This window comes from Periplaneta americana, chromosome 15, assembly GCF_040183065.1.
Source record: "Periplaneta americana isolate PAMFEO1 chromosome 15, P.americana_PAMFEO1_priV1, whole genome shotgun sequence".
Classification (NCBI taxonomy): Eukaryota; Metazoa; Arthropoda; class Insecta; order Blattodea; family Blattidae; genus Periplaneta; species Periplaneta americana.
The window spans coordinates 92,177,330-92,194,734 of NC_091131.1; the positions used below are offsets into that span (position 1 = coordinate 92,177,330).

The window sequence follows — 17,405 nt, forward strand, 5'->3', positions numbered from 1 at the left end:
CCGGCAATCATTGAAACATCAGGCACAACACGTTTTGTTTTTACCTCAGCGTTTCTCAATATAGTTTGAAAAATTGTGGTCCCTTTTCTATATGAATTCATGTAGAAATTCTGCTTAATCAGTATGGAATTAACTAACTATTACGGTTCCTAATTAAATTAGCAGATTAAATAGGCGTGTAAATTTATAGGAGATGAAGACCGTGAAATATGATACCTTTTAAAGTAAATTTACCTCTAGTGTGGGCGCTTAATGGAACACTATTTAACACCTAGTGAGCACATTTATGAAAGATGACTAACATTGTTAATGTTTGACGTCAAACTTGGTAAACATTCTTAAAAAGAGATTATACATGTGTTATAATAGCTAGTCAGACCGTATAAATAATAGTGAGGACCATGACAAAGCAACGCCGTGGAATTGTATGTGTGTGTGAAGACAGAAACAGAGAAATGAACAGCAAGTGGGTATATAACAGTGGTGGTGGTAGTACTTTGAGATACGCGGCCGACACAATGCAGTCTCCCTAGCACTACACAAATTGACTAAACTGCGTGGTATGTTGAACAATACCTCGGTGGTCCACGCCAGGGAAGGGGGTATATAGTGGAGTCGAGGTGGTCCTTTCGGTTCTGCAGACAACGACAGAATCCGGAGGGAGATTAGAGTTCTCTCTCTCTCACTCAGTCATGCATTTACTCGCTGATGAACAAAACAACGTCGTGTTGTCAGCATGACGGTGGTTCTTACAAGTCTTCGTGTTATTATATTTCATGTTTTCATCGTCATTGGGTTTTGAAGAAGATTTTCTGTTTTTCTTTCTGTGTTTATAACTTAATTTGTCCGAAATTTAGAACCTGCTGACAGCGATGTACAGTCTTAGAAAAACGTTTTGTCGCACAGATACTTTATAAGTGTCCCATAAACGAGGCAGTGCGCATGATCAGAAGACGGACGACCTGGTTCACAAGAGGACTAGTTGATGTGATAAAATTACTTTTGTTTCGCTGTATATCTGATCATGCGCACTGCCTCTTTTCTGGGACTTATTACCACTGTTATTTTTTACTTGTTAGAAGAGAAGGAGGGAACATGTCACGCACTACGACCTGAGGTCTATTGTACACCCCCCGATATGGGATGAGTTGCGTGCCTTTTTTACTTGTTAGGAGAGAAGGAGGGAACATGTCACGCACTACGACCTGAGGTCTATTGTACACCCCGATATGGGATGAGTTGCGTGCCTTTTTTACTTGTTAGGAGAGAAGGAGGGAACATGTCACGCACTACGACCTGAGGTCTATTGTACATCCCCCGATATGGGGTGAGTTGCGTGCCTATCGATCCTCTACGCGCACCGACTTAACCACTTGACTTCCTTAACGACCGGTCCCTACAGCCAACAGAGTCCATGTGTTACTTCTGCTTCGGCAAGCCCCTCCCCAAGGCTCCCTTAACAGTCCGAGGCCCCGAGAAGGTCAACCCCGGGTTCCGTTGCAGAAGCTATCCATCATCGCACGAATACAATCCACGGAAGCCGGTCAAGAGAGACAGTAGCTTCGGAGGGCCGCCTGTAGAGCGATCTGAAAACCAGAAGAAGTAACGGGATGATGAATGAAAGGATGATAGGGGAGGACTGAAGCCGGATGGTCTATGGCGAGTCCTCGGCCTCACTTCATTTCACTCCTTTGGTCTGATTACCTGGTTTGGTTTTTTCCGAGGTTTTCCCCAACCAAAAGGCAAATGCCGGGTAATCTTTTGGCGAATCCTCGGACCTCACCTCATCTCACTACATCTCGCCAAAATGTTGTAAAAAATTGCAGAAAATTGTAAAAAAAATTGTAGAAAATTACAAAACTGTAAAACTGTGAAAATTGTAAAATATTGTAAAAATTGTAATTGTAATATTTTGACTTGTTCCACATCTTAAAGCTTAATTGCTCATGTAAGTTCTATGGAATATAATAAATGAATGAATGAATGAATGAATGAGTGAATGAATGAATGAATGAATGAATGAATGAATGAATGACTGAATGAAGTGGCGAAGATGAGTGGGGTGCCAATCGCCTGATAAAGTTACCTGATATTCATCCATAGGAGTGAGGGGGGAAAACCCCCCGAATAAACCTCACCCAGGCAACTCGTCCCGATCGGGGATCGAACCCGGATCCCCTGGGTTCGAAGTTAGACTCGCTAACCTTTCAGCCACAACGGTGGACAAATCACTGTTAGATAGTAACTGTGGTAAAAATGTAATTTCGGTGCACTGTTTATAATCAACGATTAAAAAATTAAACAAGGTTAGCTGACACCTCATTTAACCAGGGTAAAGTACACTGTTTCTACAAAGCAACAAAAGGAAAGAATACATAGCTTTATAAAGATGATAGCCATGAACACATATATCAGATGGACCAGTCCCATGTTATGAAATGGCAACATATAAAAGAGAACAACCACCGGATCGTCACTGTTGAAAATGAATTTTTGGTAGCGACCGCTAGATGGCAGTACAATTGCAAGCTATTACCATAATATAGGCCTACCTATACTGTGCTAATATATCGGGGTTATAACGTGACTTCTTTTGCAATCGCTAGATGGCAACATAGTGAAATGGATCAAAGTTGTTGTCTTGAAAGCGCATTAGGCTGATCAATCCGTTAATGTGGTCAGAGATGATAGTCAACGTCTCGAACGACTGCGCTTACTCCGTTCTACATTGAAACAAACGTATCCTATACTTTCTTCTTTCATTTGTTTGTCTTTCGTCACTGTTATGTTTCCAGATTACCTTTCTTTGTTGTTCGGTGTGGATAGATTATAATCTTAGAAAATGGAAAATGAAAAGCGAAAATAATTGAAGCATTCCCAGTAATTATAACTTAACGTTTGTTACGTCGTTTTTTCGTTTCCAGCATTATGTTGAAACCTTAATAACGCTTTTCCACTCTGGCAAAACATTATTTCTCTCCAACAAGCACAGCGCCCTCTTTGAATATCGTTCTGCACGATATTGTTATTTCTAAATGTTGTGCAATTGTCATGTATTTTCTTTATTTAAAGTCCTCTTGAAGTATAGAGACTATTCAGAGATGATATCTGACACAGCATTGGTCGAATGGGAATGTTAAGTGGAATCATAATACACGCGGGAAATTTCTTCGCTGCCGCTTTATGTACCAAATTAAACTTGTTTTTATTTTATTTTTGGACGCATTTGTAGTTAAAGAGTTAGCTCGCTGGTCTTTCATCCAGGCGGCTTGAGTTCGACCTCCAGCCAGGTCGAGATGAAATATCTGACACAGCAGACGTTGTGGAAAGTTATTTTCTCGGAGTTCTCCTTCCTTTTTCCATTCCACCAACACTGAACTTTCCCCTCATTTCATTTATCGTCTGCAGTGGTTAAAATGGTCTGGGGTGAAGGCTTGAACTTAGTACTGGATTCCGATGATGATGATGATGATGATGATGATGATGATGATGATGATGATGATGATGATGATGATGATGATGATGATGATATAGGAAAGACTTGGGGCTTCAGGCCTTCGGGCTTATTAGGGACTCGTCTGAGTATGGGACCTGACTCTGTCAGAGCTGAGACATGACAGCCCATCTGTCAGAATCGGATTGACGAATGATATTCAGGCTCTGTCGGGCTTGGACAATATTGCATATCGTCGTTGTTCCTGCTATAACTCCTATGTTCAAAATATATATGACTTATTTATTTTGCTTTTTTTCTTTACAGAGGGTAACAAATGTCCAACTCCGGGTTGCAATGGGGAGGGTCACGTGACCGGACTTTATTCGCATCACAGAAGGTAAATATCTGCACGATTTGTTATACTAGGAGAAGGTATTTGTCCCTTTGTTCTCATAGTATCCTATTGTCTTTTGAGTACTTGTACCAAATCTAATAGTCTTATTGTTGATTAATATCTAAAATGAAATGTTAAAACTTGGATAGACATATTTCATGTTCTTTTCTCAGCCTGTCAGGATGTCCAAGGAAGGATAAAGTTACTCCAGAAAGTAAGTCAAGCATTTCTTGATATTTGAATTGTTGTTTTATACGAATGTTTCGTTTACGAAAAAAGTAGGAGCTTTTTGTATTTAATGCATAAAATAGTTCGTTTTTTTCATTGCAGTATTTGTCTTTGCTTTCTTTGCGGGGTAGAGAGCTAATTATTTTATTTTCTAATTAATAGGCCTGATAAGTTTTCTTTTGTAGTACTTAGAAATACACCATTTCTCCAAATCATTTCCGTTCATCTTGTTTTTTATTGTATTATTTTACATCTTAGTGAGTTTTATTTTACCCACTCTCACTTGTTCCAAACTTCACTAGGGCATGCACCAGAATCTGAAAGTGATGATTGAGTATAAGACACCTTTATGTTTCCACACAGCAAGCAAACAACAAATTATTCTGACACGTTTTGAAACAGTGCCTCGATATAACTGGTCTTTCAAAACACAATTACTTACTTTCTTCTTTGAAATAACTTTCCTTGCATCAAGTTATGTTCTATTGAATCATAGTGTCTGTGACGGTTTTTAATTTGTTTTTCTGCGAGCACATGTCCTGCAAATAATTTATTTCAACACGTTTCCCTCTGAAGGGTTACATATTCCTTCTTTTCGTATTAACTCGGATTAGTGTAACGAAATGCTAGTTAACTTTTGATTGTCCATAGCACCAATACTGAATTTGCTTCACTTTTCTCGTTAATTTACTCTCTACCCGCTCCTTTATTTCTTTCTCTTTGTTCTATGTTTACGTTTCAATTGTATTTTTATTTGTTTTAATCAGTAAAAGCATACATTGTTGGAAGATATTAATAGGATTTAAAATATGTAGGAAAGAAAGAAGGAATAGCTAAACGTCAAAAAAAATACACATCAGATTATTATTATAAATATAAAGGTCTTTTATACTCAAATCAAAACTGATTGGATGATTCTGTTGTAATGTCCATTAGTCCTGGCGATGCATGAGACTATCCTGAAATGTCCAACCCCTGGTTGCAATGGTCGAGGGCATGTTAGCACCAATCGAAATACACACCGGAGCTTATCTGGATGTCCTATCGCCGCCGCTAACAAGCAGGCATCCCGGGAGCACAAACTTCATCATCACCATCACCGAACGGCGGGGGCGGGGTTGGTCTCTACCACCCCTGCTGCCACCGCTACATCGACCGCCGTCGCTGCCCCCCTGGCAGGTCAGTTTTCTTACTTCTCCCCGCCTCCAACTTGTATCACTAATAATTTACTGTTCATTGTCCGACGTAAATGGATAAACTTGCTTCTGGTTTACCCTTCCATACTCGCGCAGCTTCCTCTGTAGCGCCAGGTGACCTTGAGAACTCGCATGCTAGCAGTGAAGGTACATCGCGCAAAGGATTGGACTTGCATGCTAGTGGAAAAGGCAGTTTTCTAGTCACCTATCGCTAAGTAAAGCTGCTGAAATATGGTTTTCGGTAAAAATGCGCACCTGTATCCATTTATGTCACCACATGCACCATTTTATTGCAATAAGCCTGAATGCTAGAATTACTTATTCTAATATAATCACACTCATTACTCTGACCAATATAATAATGTTATACATCACATGCGGTTTTACTCAGTTCTTATTTAAATAACACTTATTACTTAGGATAAAATCAATTTCGTCAATTCTCTTCTTCAGAATCTTTTATTTAAAATTTTGGGCGCATGAATACCGACAGGATATTTCTGATTAGAAATCTTAAATCATGTAGAGGAAGTGTTATAAATCAAAAATAGGGGTACAGATATGAAATAGCGTGATATACGACCTGAGACTTGTTGTATTCTAGCGGAAGCCTTCCAAATGACTATGCACTGATACAGTACGCTCTTCTGCGGGAATGTGTTAGTTTGCAGTTAGAAGCTCAACTATTGAAACGTTTATCAATCATTGCGTTTTCGAGGAAAATGGACATTTTGGCGGCAAGTTATTTTCTTGAATATACATTGTTATTCCTCAATGTTAAAAATATTAATGATATATTATAATCTACGTTTATAGCAATGAATGTCTAATTGATTTAGTTTTTAAAATAAGTTATGTTTTGAGGTTATGACTTACAACATCAGTGTGCCACAAATATGAAATACTAGTATTATTATTCCATCTTTATACCCTCGTTTCTGTTTCGTTACTAGTGTTGGCATCTGTGGGAGGAGGGAAAACCTCACCTTCCAATTAACTTAGAAAACAGTGGAGTGAAAAGTAATGTAAGAAGCCATAAAACAAGTTCGAGAAAAGACGTGAGAGACGATTCATCTGGATTCAGTTTTAACGATTCGGAAAACATCTTCTAATGAAGATGCTGGATGCTTGTTCTGTGTTTTTCTTAGTAGAGGCCATTGAATTTTGACTTAGCAATTTTCTTAATCTTGTGACTTCTTAATAGTATTCCATATTTGTACCTCCATTTTTAAGAAGGAAATATGTTAGATTTTGAGGGAATTATTTTTTTCAAACATTTTATAACATCTTACTAATTCTAAGTCCGGTTTTCCATGCACAGGGACATTCAGCAATAAACAGGACAATACTTTACGTTCAGTATTCAAAACATGTAGGATTTTCAAAACGAAACAACAAAAAGGTATTCCATATTTGTAACACTTCCTATACTTTCTATTGTATAGCGCAGTTCTAACAATGCTACTTCATATTAAGTGTAACTTTTCTACACTGTACAATTCTAACCTAGAAATTTGATATATATATATATATATATATATATATATATATATATATATATATATATATATATATTTTGTTAATAGCATTATCTATCCAAGTTCACTTAAAAAAATTAAACAATTTTTATTCATCATAATCGATTTTAGATAATGCTTTTTATTGTAACTTATTCCACACTTTTTCTTAAAATACATATATCAATTTAGCCTATACGCCAGAAGAGTATAAAATTGAGTGCAACTCTCTTAACTTAAAATAAAACTTCAACTTCGACTAATAGCTTCGTGATCCACTATAGAAACAAAAAAATATTTATTTGACAGAAACTTATTTCCATACTATAGGCCCAGTAAATGTTCTTTTCATTTTATTTTAAGCCTTAGCCATTGTTATTAGTTAACGTACATAGTTACGTCAGCGAATAGGGATTATAAAGAATGGACACTGAGCGAATTTTCCTGTGTTTTGTTTCTCTGTGCGCCAGCGGTTAGTTCCACTTTCAAGCGCTAGAGGTAGTGTAATCGAGCATACGCTAAGATAATAATTGAGAATCGAGTTGAGACACAGGATCCAAACATCGCCTACCTCATTGCATAATCCAGTAACGCTTTGCTTCAAATAAATTCAAGTTAACAGCTTTTCCTTATTTCTCAGTGACAAACTAGTTGTAATAATGATATTTTATATTTCAGATATCATAAATTATATTATAAAATAATATAATACATTATAAAATTAAGTATCGAATTCGTTTAATATTTGTATATAATATAATATAGGTACATGGTTTTACTTCTCGTAAGAGTTTTGTTTTTCCATTTTCAGCGCTATCAAATCATTACATATTTTAATTGTTGTTGGGGTCAACGTCTGAACTCTCATTATAAAGGAACTCTAGAGTCTAGACATTACAGTTAATGAAGGATTCATTATCTTATGGATCCAATTTATTTTTATTTGAGTACATAATGTACCTAGATGTATTAATTATATGTGTTATATTTCCGCTGTGTCGACTGCTAGCTGGTGTGATGTCAGCGCCAACTCTAGGGAGAAAGCAGAATCTGACGCTCTAGCTGGCTTGAAGGTCATTGAAATCGGTCCGGCTACATCAAAGGTACCGACGCGAAGTGTCCATTCTTTATAATCCCTATTCGCTGGTTACGTTACTTTACGGTTACTGGTCTTAGTATTTTGTTTAGCTCTCGCATTAACGTTAATATAAAGTTGAAACAAGTTTCAATTTATTCTGTTTTATTTGTTATCTGCTATAAGGGGAAAATAAAAGGAAAATTTTTAAACAAATATTATAGATAATCATTACTTTTGATCTTTTAAAGAATTCGTTGCACTCATTAAAATTAAAAACTTTCCCGTTAGATTTACCTGATTCGTGTATTGTGATCTTCGCAGTCATGTATCGTACGTTACTACAAAATTCAGCAATATATAAAATTAACTTAGGCCTATAACTAATTTACTCACTTGAGTCAACTTATAAACATTGGGCCTGTATAATAATTTCGTTCATAGATATTATGTTCAAAGTGTGTATAAAACACATATAGGTGTGTGTGTATGTAACGTGTTGATACACCTTTAAGCACCATAATCACAATTTAATACACGAGATAAATTACAGGAAACGAAATACATTTAGTTTTCAAAGAAAGCTTACAAAGAAACTCTTGATGGGCTTTCGAAGAGAGATAAGAAACCGTGGAAATTAAATTCAAAATTCTTTCGATTAACAAATTAAAACCCATATGATAATATAGGATAGGATGGACTACAGAATGCATGTCATGTCAGTAGCTAAGAGCAATCTTACATTATACGTAATAATAATAATAATAATAATAATAATAATAATAATAATAATAATAATAATAATAAATCTTAACTATACTTCGATCATTTTACTAAGCAAAGGGTGTCATAATTTGAAGCTGAAGAGATATTACGAGATAAATTACAGAGATATACGAGTAGTTTGTGGGAAGGTTTTCTGCAACTATTTCGGTTCCTTCCATACTAATTTTATCATAATTTAATTTTTTTCATATCTTATCTCATAGCCTCTATAATTGGAAAATGATGACGTATAATAATAATAATAATAATAATAATAATAATAATAATAATAATAATAAGCTATACCTCAGTCATTCCACTAAGCGAAGGGAGTTGTAATTCGATGCTGAAGGGATATTATAAGATTAATTATAGGGAAATATTTTATGGGGTAGATTTTCTGCAACTATTTCGGTTCCTACCATTCTAATTTTCTCATTATTTTATTTTCTCATATCTTATCTCATATCCTGTGTAACTGGATATAATAATAATAATAATAATAATAATAATAATAATAATAATAATAATAATAATAATAATAATAACAACAACAATTTTAATATTAATAGCATATAATATTGTAACCCTTGATAGACCTGGTGTCAAGATATCATATTTAACATTTCATACGTATTTTACAAACTATATTTGTTATTCTAACTGTAAGACATTTTTGGAAATTGTTTACTTTTCCTAGCTTTCATTTTATATATTATACAGTTTATTTATTATATTTTAGTGTTCCCATATATTTTTAAAGCGTTGTTATGTTTTATGTCCTTTAACATTATGTAGCTACAATTATTTTGTAACTTATAGTCTAATATTAAACGTAGAGTTTCGGTGGAAAACTTAAGTGTACTATTATGCCGCAAATGTCCGTTTACCCACCCATAGAGTTCTTAGTGGCAAATGCATATGCAACGATCCCCCTGCCACCCAACGTACACGTGACGTCAATGTTTGCTGAGACTGTTAGCAAAGATATCTATTAATTTATCTGTGTAGGCTAATTCATTTCAATTTTTTAAATTTAAAATAAACAATTTCTATAAATATTTACGTATGTCTTTGTTCATATGGAGTGTCTTAGAAAACTGTATCATAAAATTTCATGGTTTATTAGTGTTTATTTTGTATTAGTATTTATCTAACCTGGTAGAGAAAAGACCATCAGGACTTCTCTTCCCCTCTACCAGGGATTGCAACTACAATATGAAGAATACAATTAAAATTATAATTAAATTAATATTAAATTTACAATTACAATAAAATCAAAGTACGAAAAGATTACCTGATTAATAAAGGCTAGACAATTTATTATAGAAGTTAAGAGTAAGGAAATACTTTTTTTACTGAAGTACAAATTAAACCAAGGATAATAAAATTATATAGTGAAAAAATTAGCGAATATTGAAATATTTTGTGCTAGTGTAAGACAAGAAGCCATGGCTGAACGAGTTTCAATTACTGACGAAGTGCCTAGTAAGTTTGCATTTGAAATATTTTGAATTCAATTTTATTTCGACAGTCCCTGATGCTAGCAGGTAACGAATTCCAGAGACTTGGCAGGGCTATTGTGAAAGAGGATGAGTATGAGGACGTGCGTTGTTAGTATTGTTTCATAGCGAGAGCGTGTGTTCAGATTGTGGTGAAAAGAAAGGTAAGTGAAGCAAGACAATAGGTGTGAAGGAATAGAAGTGTTCAAGATTTCGAAGTGAAGAAGTGGTTTATTATTTTTAAATTGTTTGATGAGGTTCTCAACTTCAAACCGCTTGACAAATACAGTTATAATCCATAAGCTTTTCTCCAGGTGCTTTGAATACATGTATTGTTTTATGGTCTTGATTGATAAACTCGTTTGAAACTTTGGAAGTCTTTTGAGTTCGTGTCCTAGGCTTGAATTTCCAGCTAGGGTTGTGGCTGTCAGAAGAAAGAGGAATTATGTTTAGGTGAAAGTCGCTTAAGATGGGACAGGGACATGGGTGGACCGGCATACTGACTGTTTGTATTGCTGCAGTTCCCAGCTGCCAGCCCGACTTCGCACCCTCCGCCGGAGGCAGCGGCTTCTCGAGCAAGGCGCCGCTGGGGCCGCCGCACATGATGACGACCACGGCTGGCTGCTCGCTGCAGCAGGCGGACGTGAAGCCCTGCTACTCCATTGGCTACGGATCTACCTCTACGAGCAGCAGCGGCAAGGACTCGACAGCAGGGAAGTCAGACTTCGTACACTCGCCTTACTATGCTAGTGGTGGTGGTAGTAGTAGCGGTAGCAAGCCGGCGACGCAGGTCAGTCTCAAGCAGCCCAAGACGCCCGAGGAGGGCGCAGGCAAAGTGGTGCCCAAGACTGAGGCGACGGGCGCCAGCAGTTGTTGTAGCTCCGCCGGCGTCAAGTCGGAGATAATGCTGCTGGTGCCCAAGACGGAAGCGGCCACCGCAACTGGTGCAGGTGTTGGTGTTGGTTCGGGGGTGGGAGCCAGCTCTTGTAGGTCGTGTACGCCACCCCCTCCCGCCCCTCTGAGACAGACCAGCTTCGACCCTTCGTCTTATCTGAACCAGGATTCTAACTCATCCTCCGTTTCCAGTATGGATACGTTAGGATCGCGATCCGCGGTGGGTGGAGGCGGTGGCGGTGGTGGGGGTGGCGGTGGAGGAGGGGGAAGTTCAAACACGATTTCCGGTGGCACTCACCACCACCTGCAGCACCCTCCTCATCCGCACCACCCCGTGCCCCAACACCACCAACACCCTCACCACCCACCGCCGCCAGTACCTTACAGCACCATGTCTCTAGTAGACGACCCCCGGACACTTACCCATCAGATCCCCCAGAGGTCGCCGTACGACTCGACGGCGATGGTGGCGACGTCGACAGACGAACTGTACCATCACCGCCAAGACCGGCAGTACGGCGCGATGAGCAGTGTGAACAGTAACGCTAGCATTAGCAGGCCGATAGTTGCGTACTCCTCGGAAATACCAGTGCGCGCGTACGACACAGGTGTGGTGACCACCCCGGGGCATCGGCCCTACGACCCGGGCACCGCGACGGCCTACGACCGCTACGACACGACTCAGCAGGCCTGCAATCCCCTCCAGCAACAACAGGCGCCACCCCAACACCCCCAGAGGCCTCCCCCGCCACCGCCCCCGCCCAGCATGTACGCCTACGCCGCCGGACAGGGAGCTTTGGGCGAACACGACCAGCAGGTGCGCGAGTACCACCAAGAGACTGTGACGCAGCAGCAACAGCAGCAGCAACAACAGCAACAGCAGCACCAGATGGCAGTGGCGGCGGCGGCAGCAGCGGCGGCCGGCATGGCGGCGGCGTCGGCGGGCATGATGAAGCCGGAAGGGTCGCCCGAGTCCGACTCTAATGCGGGCCCGCTCTACCCAAGGTACGTTGCGGCGGAATGTGGTATGCTTCAGATATGGTAATTCACTCTCACAATCACCAGGCAATTCCATCTAGTGCCGAGGTTAAGCTGCTTCTTTCGACATGATTCATGTCGAAATTAATTAATGTCACTATTTTATAACTTAATTCAATTGAAAATATTTCCTAATTTTATCCCGTTGCCAGTTACTTATAAATTATAAATTTAAAATTTGTTATTCCATAATTCGGTAAGAAATTTAGTTCAAAATATATAAAATACATATTTTTATTACACTCTTCATGCAAACAACATAATTCTGATTACTGATAAATGTATTTGTATCTACTATTATAATCACAAGCCTTAAGTAATAAACCGAAATATGAACACGATAAATTATCATACATAAGCTAATTTTGTAGATTTATGACAGGCGTTTTAAAATTGTGTATGATTCTAAATACCTCAACTCCTATTCATCCGCTAAGATCCACGTTTTTTTGTCCTGTAGAAAATATGAGGAACAGTATATCCTCGCGATATTAACCTGATAAAAATGTTACTACTTACAACAGTGTTGCCCTTTCTCTTCACGGTATGCACATTCTCTCAATATTCACTAAATTCTCTGGTGTATAAATCTTTATACATAATTGTAGGTCACAACGATTAAATTGTATGTAACTGTCAATTTAAACAGACATGTTTCTGCTGTGGCTTTCAAGGAAAATTTCAATGTAACATGTAGTGTTGTAGTGTAGAATTAACACAATGATACCATTACTTGTAACACTAATTAATTCTGCACTTAGGCGTTTCCGCTAATCAGAAGTTGCCTCTAATGCTCTTTCCTATCGATAGAGGAGAGCACACTCAGTCAGTTGCGATAGTTTTCGAAGAGATAGCTGGCCTGTCGTTGCTCGTTATTACGTCACTGAAATTATTGTAGGATTATTGTCACATATTTTACAAAAAAATGTCATAATTCAAGAACACATTACTCCTAATCTAATGGGAATTTCCGGATTGTTTTTTTTTTAATTCTTGTGTAACGTAATTTAAGATGTAATGTATATTTATAGTAATCTACACGTCTTAATACAATACGTAATCTATTTCAGAACAGTCACAGCTTCTTCTATACCTGTTACATTCTTCCATTTTTAAATAATGAGCAGATATTGTGCTATTAAGAACAGTATTATCAATGATCGTCAGATACACCGTTTTGTGATAAAAGTTAGAATTATAAAAGAACATAAATTAGTTTTAGTATATAATAAATAACAATCGAGCAAACAAATATAAGTAATTATTTTTAGAATTAAAGAATGTAGTTTAGATTGAACATGTAGATAATTCAATAGTCATTAATGTAAGTTTAGAAGAAAGCAATTACATAAGAGGTCAACTGTGTAAAGAAAATAAATTTGAGCAAATACTGTCTGTAGACAATGCTGACACAGAATTCCGAACAGTTGTAATAAAAACAAAAGTAATTAAATTCTGTGACAATGATATTGTATAGCACTTAAGCAATTCGTGACAGAGAAATGAGTATTGAATTCAAATGTGTTAAAAGATATAAATTCAGAATTGACAAAGACACCAACAATGTAACATTTAAATGTAACATTGTTGAATATACAGAATTTCACTTTTTTAATATTTACATACTTTTATTTTATCACCAATATACATTCCACTCCATTATTATTTCACAACCATAGCAACATTAAATTGAGAAGATGGAGACAACCACAGTATTTTATCCATTATGATTTGAGTTATTTTAATGCTGTTTTTTCACTCTTCAGGTTTTCACCTATGCATACATTCAGACTGTCATTTATAAATAATATTTAATTTTAAATTAATTTAGGCCATATAATCAATGAAATGTAGTTCTAATTTAATTTCAGTTACACTAACATAAATTATATTTTATCACCCACACTTTTGTATTTGCTTCTTATCGACACTTGAGTGTCTAAAATAGTCAATAGTAGCAATATAATTGTTAATAGTAGCTGTATTTCTTTGTTGTACATATATAAGAAACATTCATTTGCAACAAATGTGAACAGAATTTTCAACATACAACCTCAGTTCCTGTTCCAACATCGCCAAAAAAACTAATTTTGTTGTAAAACAGTAAAAACAGATATTTTAATTGCTTTCTGGTGAATTAAACGGAAGCTAGTCATTTATAATTCTTAGTCTGCTCTTGTTTTCAAACTCTTGCGTTGGCCACCCTGGCATTTAAGTTACGTTGTTTATTAATCCGGCATCGATGACTTGACAGTGTTGGCAACAATGTAAGGTAGCTCACTTTGCATTCCGCGGGACACAGTTTTGATTGTTTTGAGTTGCTGGTTGGTCGGAGAGATGATGCCTTGTGGGTGCTTCAGGCCTATGTACCACTACGACCCAGCGACGGGAGGAATTCCTCCAGGTTTTCCGTCGGCGATAAATCTGTCTGTAAAATGCGTCGCGGCGGCACAGGCCCAGGCCCAGGCTCAGGCGCAAGCACAGATGAAATCCTCGGAACCGACGTCACCCGGCGGCTCCGTCATGGACCTATCTACCTCCAGTGTCACCTCAACCAGTCCGCAGGTAAGAACCACCTATTCTTATTTCCCATTGTTGAGTCTTGTAATGTTAGCCATTTTTTTGTAGAAATTTGTTTGAAAACATTTTCTGACTTAACGGATCTGATTTAGTGTTGATGTAATAATTTCTGTCCACTCTGTGCCATTATCTCCTGGCTTAGTTGCCTTATGCCTTATTGGTGTCACTTGTGAGGTTCCAACCAATCTTCGGACTGTTGACTAAACATACATAATAATTTCATGAGGATCTTTATAGGGGATTTTATTTGGAGGGTGTCAGATATAAGATTTCGATATCTTACTTAAATCAGGACGAACCTGTTTAAATATATATACAAAATTAAGAGTGGTGATTAATTTATGAATAATATCTTAAGGGGGATGATTTTAACAGTGTCAAAAATTGCATTTTTTTATTTGTTATTATTAAAGAGCGTTTTTTTCTGAAAACAATTTATAGTCCTGTAGGAGAGACTCGGCTAATTCCGCAATATTAAGAAGTAAATCTATCATATTTTTATCGAAATGTTTATTGAAAAATATTATCAAAATGTGTAGACATGGAGAAAACCTTTCATTACCAAATGAGGTAAAGAGACCTATTAAAATCCAAATAGATTTAGCTGTACATACATTACAGTTGAAAAAGAACAACTCGGGTAATTCCGCAACAGTGCGGATAAATCCGCAAAAGAACTTGGCTAATTTCACTGTAGTAAATAATTATGAAATACATTATGAAAGTAACATAAAAGGAACAATTTATATGTAACAATGCTCACTTTCTTCACAGCTGTGTAGCAAAACACGAAAAACAGCCAACTTTCGATGTCTCACTGTATTGCCGACAGAGGTGTCGACCAATATCCTTGATTTTTTTCTGTAGTATTGCAGAGGACATGCCTCCTGTTGAAAGTCTCTCAAAACTTACGTTCACGCTATTGTAAAGCAGCAGTAAAATCATATATGTACTACTGCGGGATTAGCCGAGTTTCCCCTATAATTTATACCGGGCTTTCATTTCAAAACTACCCAGTGTAAGTAACTATTTATTTTAATTTAATTTAATTTAAACAAAATCACGTCAATTTAAATATTGAGAAGAAAGTTTAAAACTAGTGTTACACGCATTTCAGGTTTCAACTCCTCACTCGTCCCCCTCCCTTTGAAATTTTCAAATGGCACCCCTATACTATGATAGGCCTACTTAAATTTGAAAGCATATTCAATTGTTTATATATCTCATTTTGTTCTCACATCTTTTGTTTTCTATCGTTGCCTCGCAATCTGGATTGTAGTTGAAACGTGGCGTGACAAAGTGATCTAAGTGCCAGAACTTCGGAAAATGGCTTCTTTCGCCCAAAGTATACTAAATGTCCTCGCCAATGCCAATATATATTATCTATGTCGATTCAATGCACCTTGCAGTTGAAAAATGCGTCGCTATATCGTGCTGGATGTATGTTTCCAACAGTGTTTACAAGACATTGCTTTCCTTTTTCCCCGACAAATAACTTTCAGGCACTTATATCACTTTGATCCGCCACACTTCCATTATTGTTGGTTAAAGCTGGAGAGAATAAAACTACAAAGACTATTGTTGATTACAGGTTATTTGAGGTGATAAAACGAATATTAAGAAATATTCATTCTATTCATTCATTCATAGCTTTTTGCCCAAGGGCAGATCTTTCACTGTAAATCCAGCATTGTCCAATCTTTCCTATTTTCCGCCTTCCTCTTAGTCTTCGCATATGATCCATACCTGATCTCTTGTAGATGTCTACCGTCTGATGTCTTCCTTTGTCCCGAAATTTTCTCTCGTTCACCATTCCTTACAGTGAATCCTTTAGTAAGCAGTTTCTTCACAGCCAGTGACCCAGACAAGTCCTTTTTTCTCTTTCTAATCAGTTTCAACATTATCCTTTCTTCACCCACTCTTTCCAGCACAGCTTCATTTCTTATTCTGACTGTACATTTCACACGCTCAATTCTTCTCAATGTCTACATTTAAAATGTTTCTAGTCAATTCTCTTCACTTCGTCGTAATGTCCATGTTTCTGCCCCATACAATGCCGCACTCCACACAAAGCACTTCCATTGCTATCCTCCTTTCGACTTCCTGACAACAGCTCATGTTACTGCTTATAAAAGTACACCCAGAATATTTGAAGTTGTCCACTTACTCAACTGCCTCATTTCGAATTCAAACGTTTACCTTCTTTATTTTTCTTCCTATAACCATGTAAGGAAATATGTTGTGTATTATAAACTTATTCTTTAAAAATTTAAATACAGGATAGAGGATGAAAAAGTCGAAGTTTGGATTTACGTTATTTATGTGTTGTTTTTGGTATTATGGCAGTGCTTGTAGAGGTGTTCCAAAATAGGCTGTATTACCGCCTAGTAAATAATGAGCACATTCTAACATTTAGTTTAGTAGGCTAAATTTAATTAATTAAATTTAGGAAATTACCCAAAATAAATTGTATTTCATCCTACAACCAAGGTTGCCAGGCGACTATAGAAAACAAAAGATGTAAGAACAAATGAATGATATGTAACTTATAAACAATTTAACACTTTTTCAAATTTAAGTATCATAATAGAGGCGTGTCATTTGAAATTTTGAAGGTGGTGGGGAGAAGTCAGGGGGTTAAACTTAAAATGCAATTAACGCTGGTTTTAAACTTCCCTTTCAATATCTAAAATTACGTATTTTTTGTTTAAATTAAATTAAATACGAATAATTAGTTATTTAGACTTAGAAGTTTTTTAATGAGAGCCCTGTATATCAGC

General features: G+C 37.0%; 1 protein-coding gene across 3 annotated transcripts in view; it reads left to right on the forward strand.

Moving 5' to 3' along the window:
- LOC138715199 (platelet binding protein GspB) overlaps positions 1–17,405 on the forward strand; it is a 1,124,434-nt gene that overhangs the window by 908,815 nt on the left and 198,214 nt on the right. For 2 of the 3 annotated variants that reach the window (XM_069847835.1, XM_069847836.1), the window contains exons 6-10: positions 3,761–3,833; positions 4,004–4,044; positions 4,995–5,237; positions 10,635–12,012; positions 14,406–14,610. In XM_069847835.1, coding sequence (XP_069703936.1) covers positions 3,761–3,833; positions 4,004–4,044; positions 4,995–5,237; positions 10,635–12,012; positions 14,406–14,610 — 1,940 coding nt within the window. The remainder of the gene's footprint in view (positions 1–3,760; positions 3,834–4,003; positions 4,045–4,994; positions 5,238–10,634; positions 12,013–14,405; positions 14,611–17,405) is intronic. The other variant, XM_069847837.1, reaches the window with a different exon arrangement.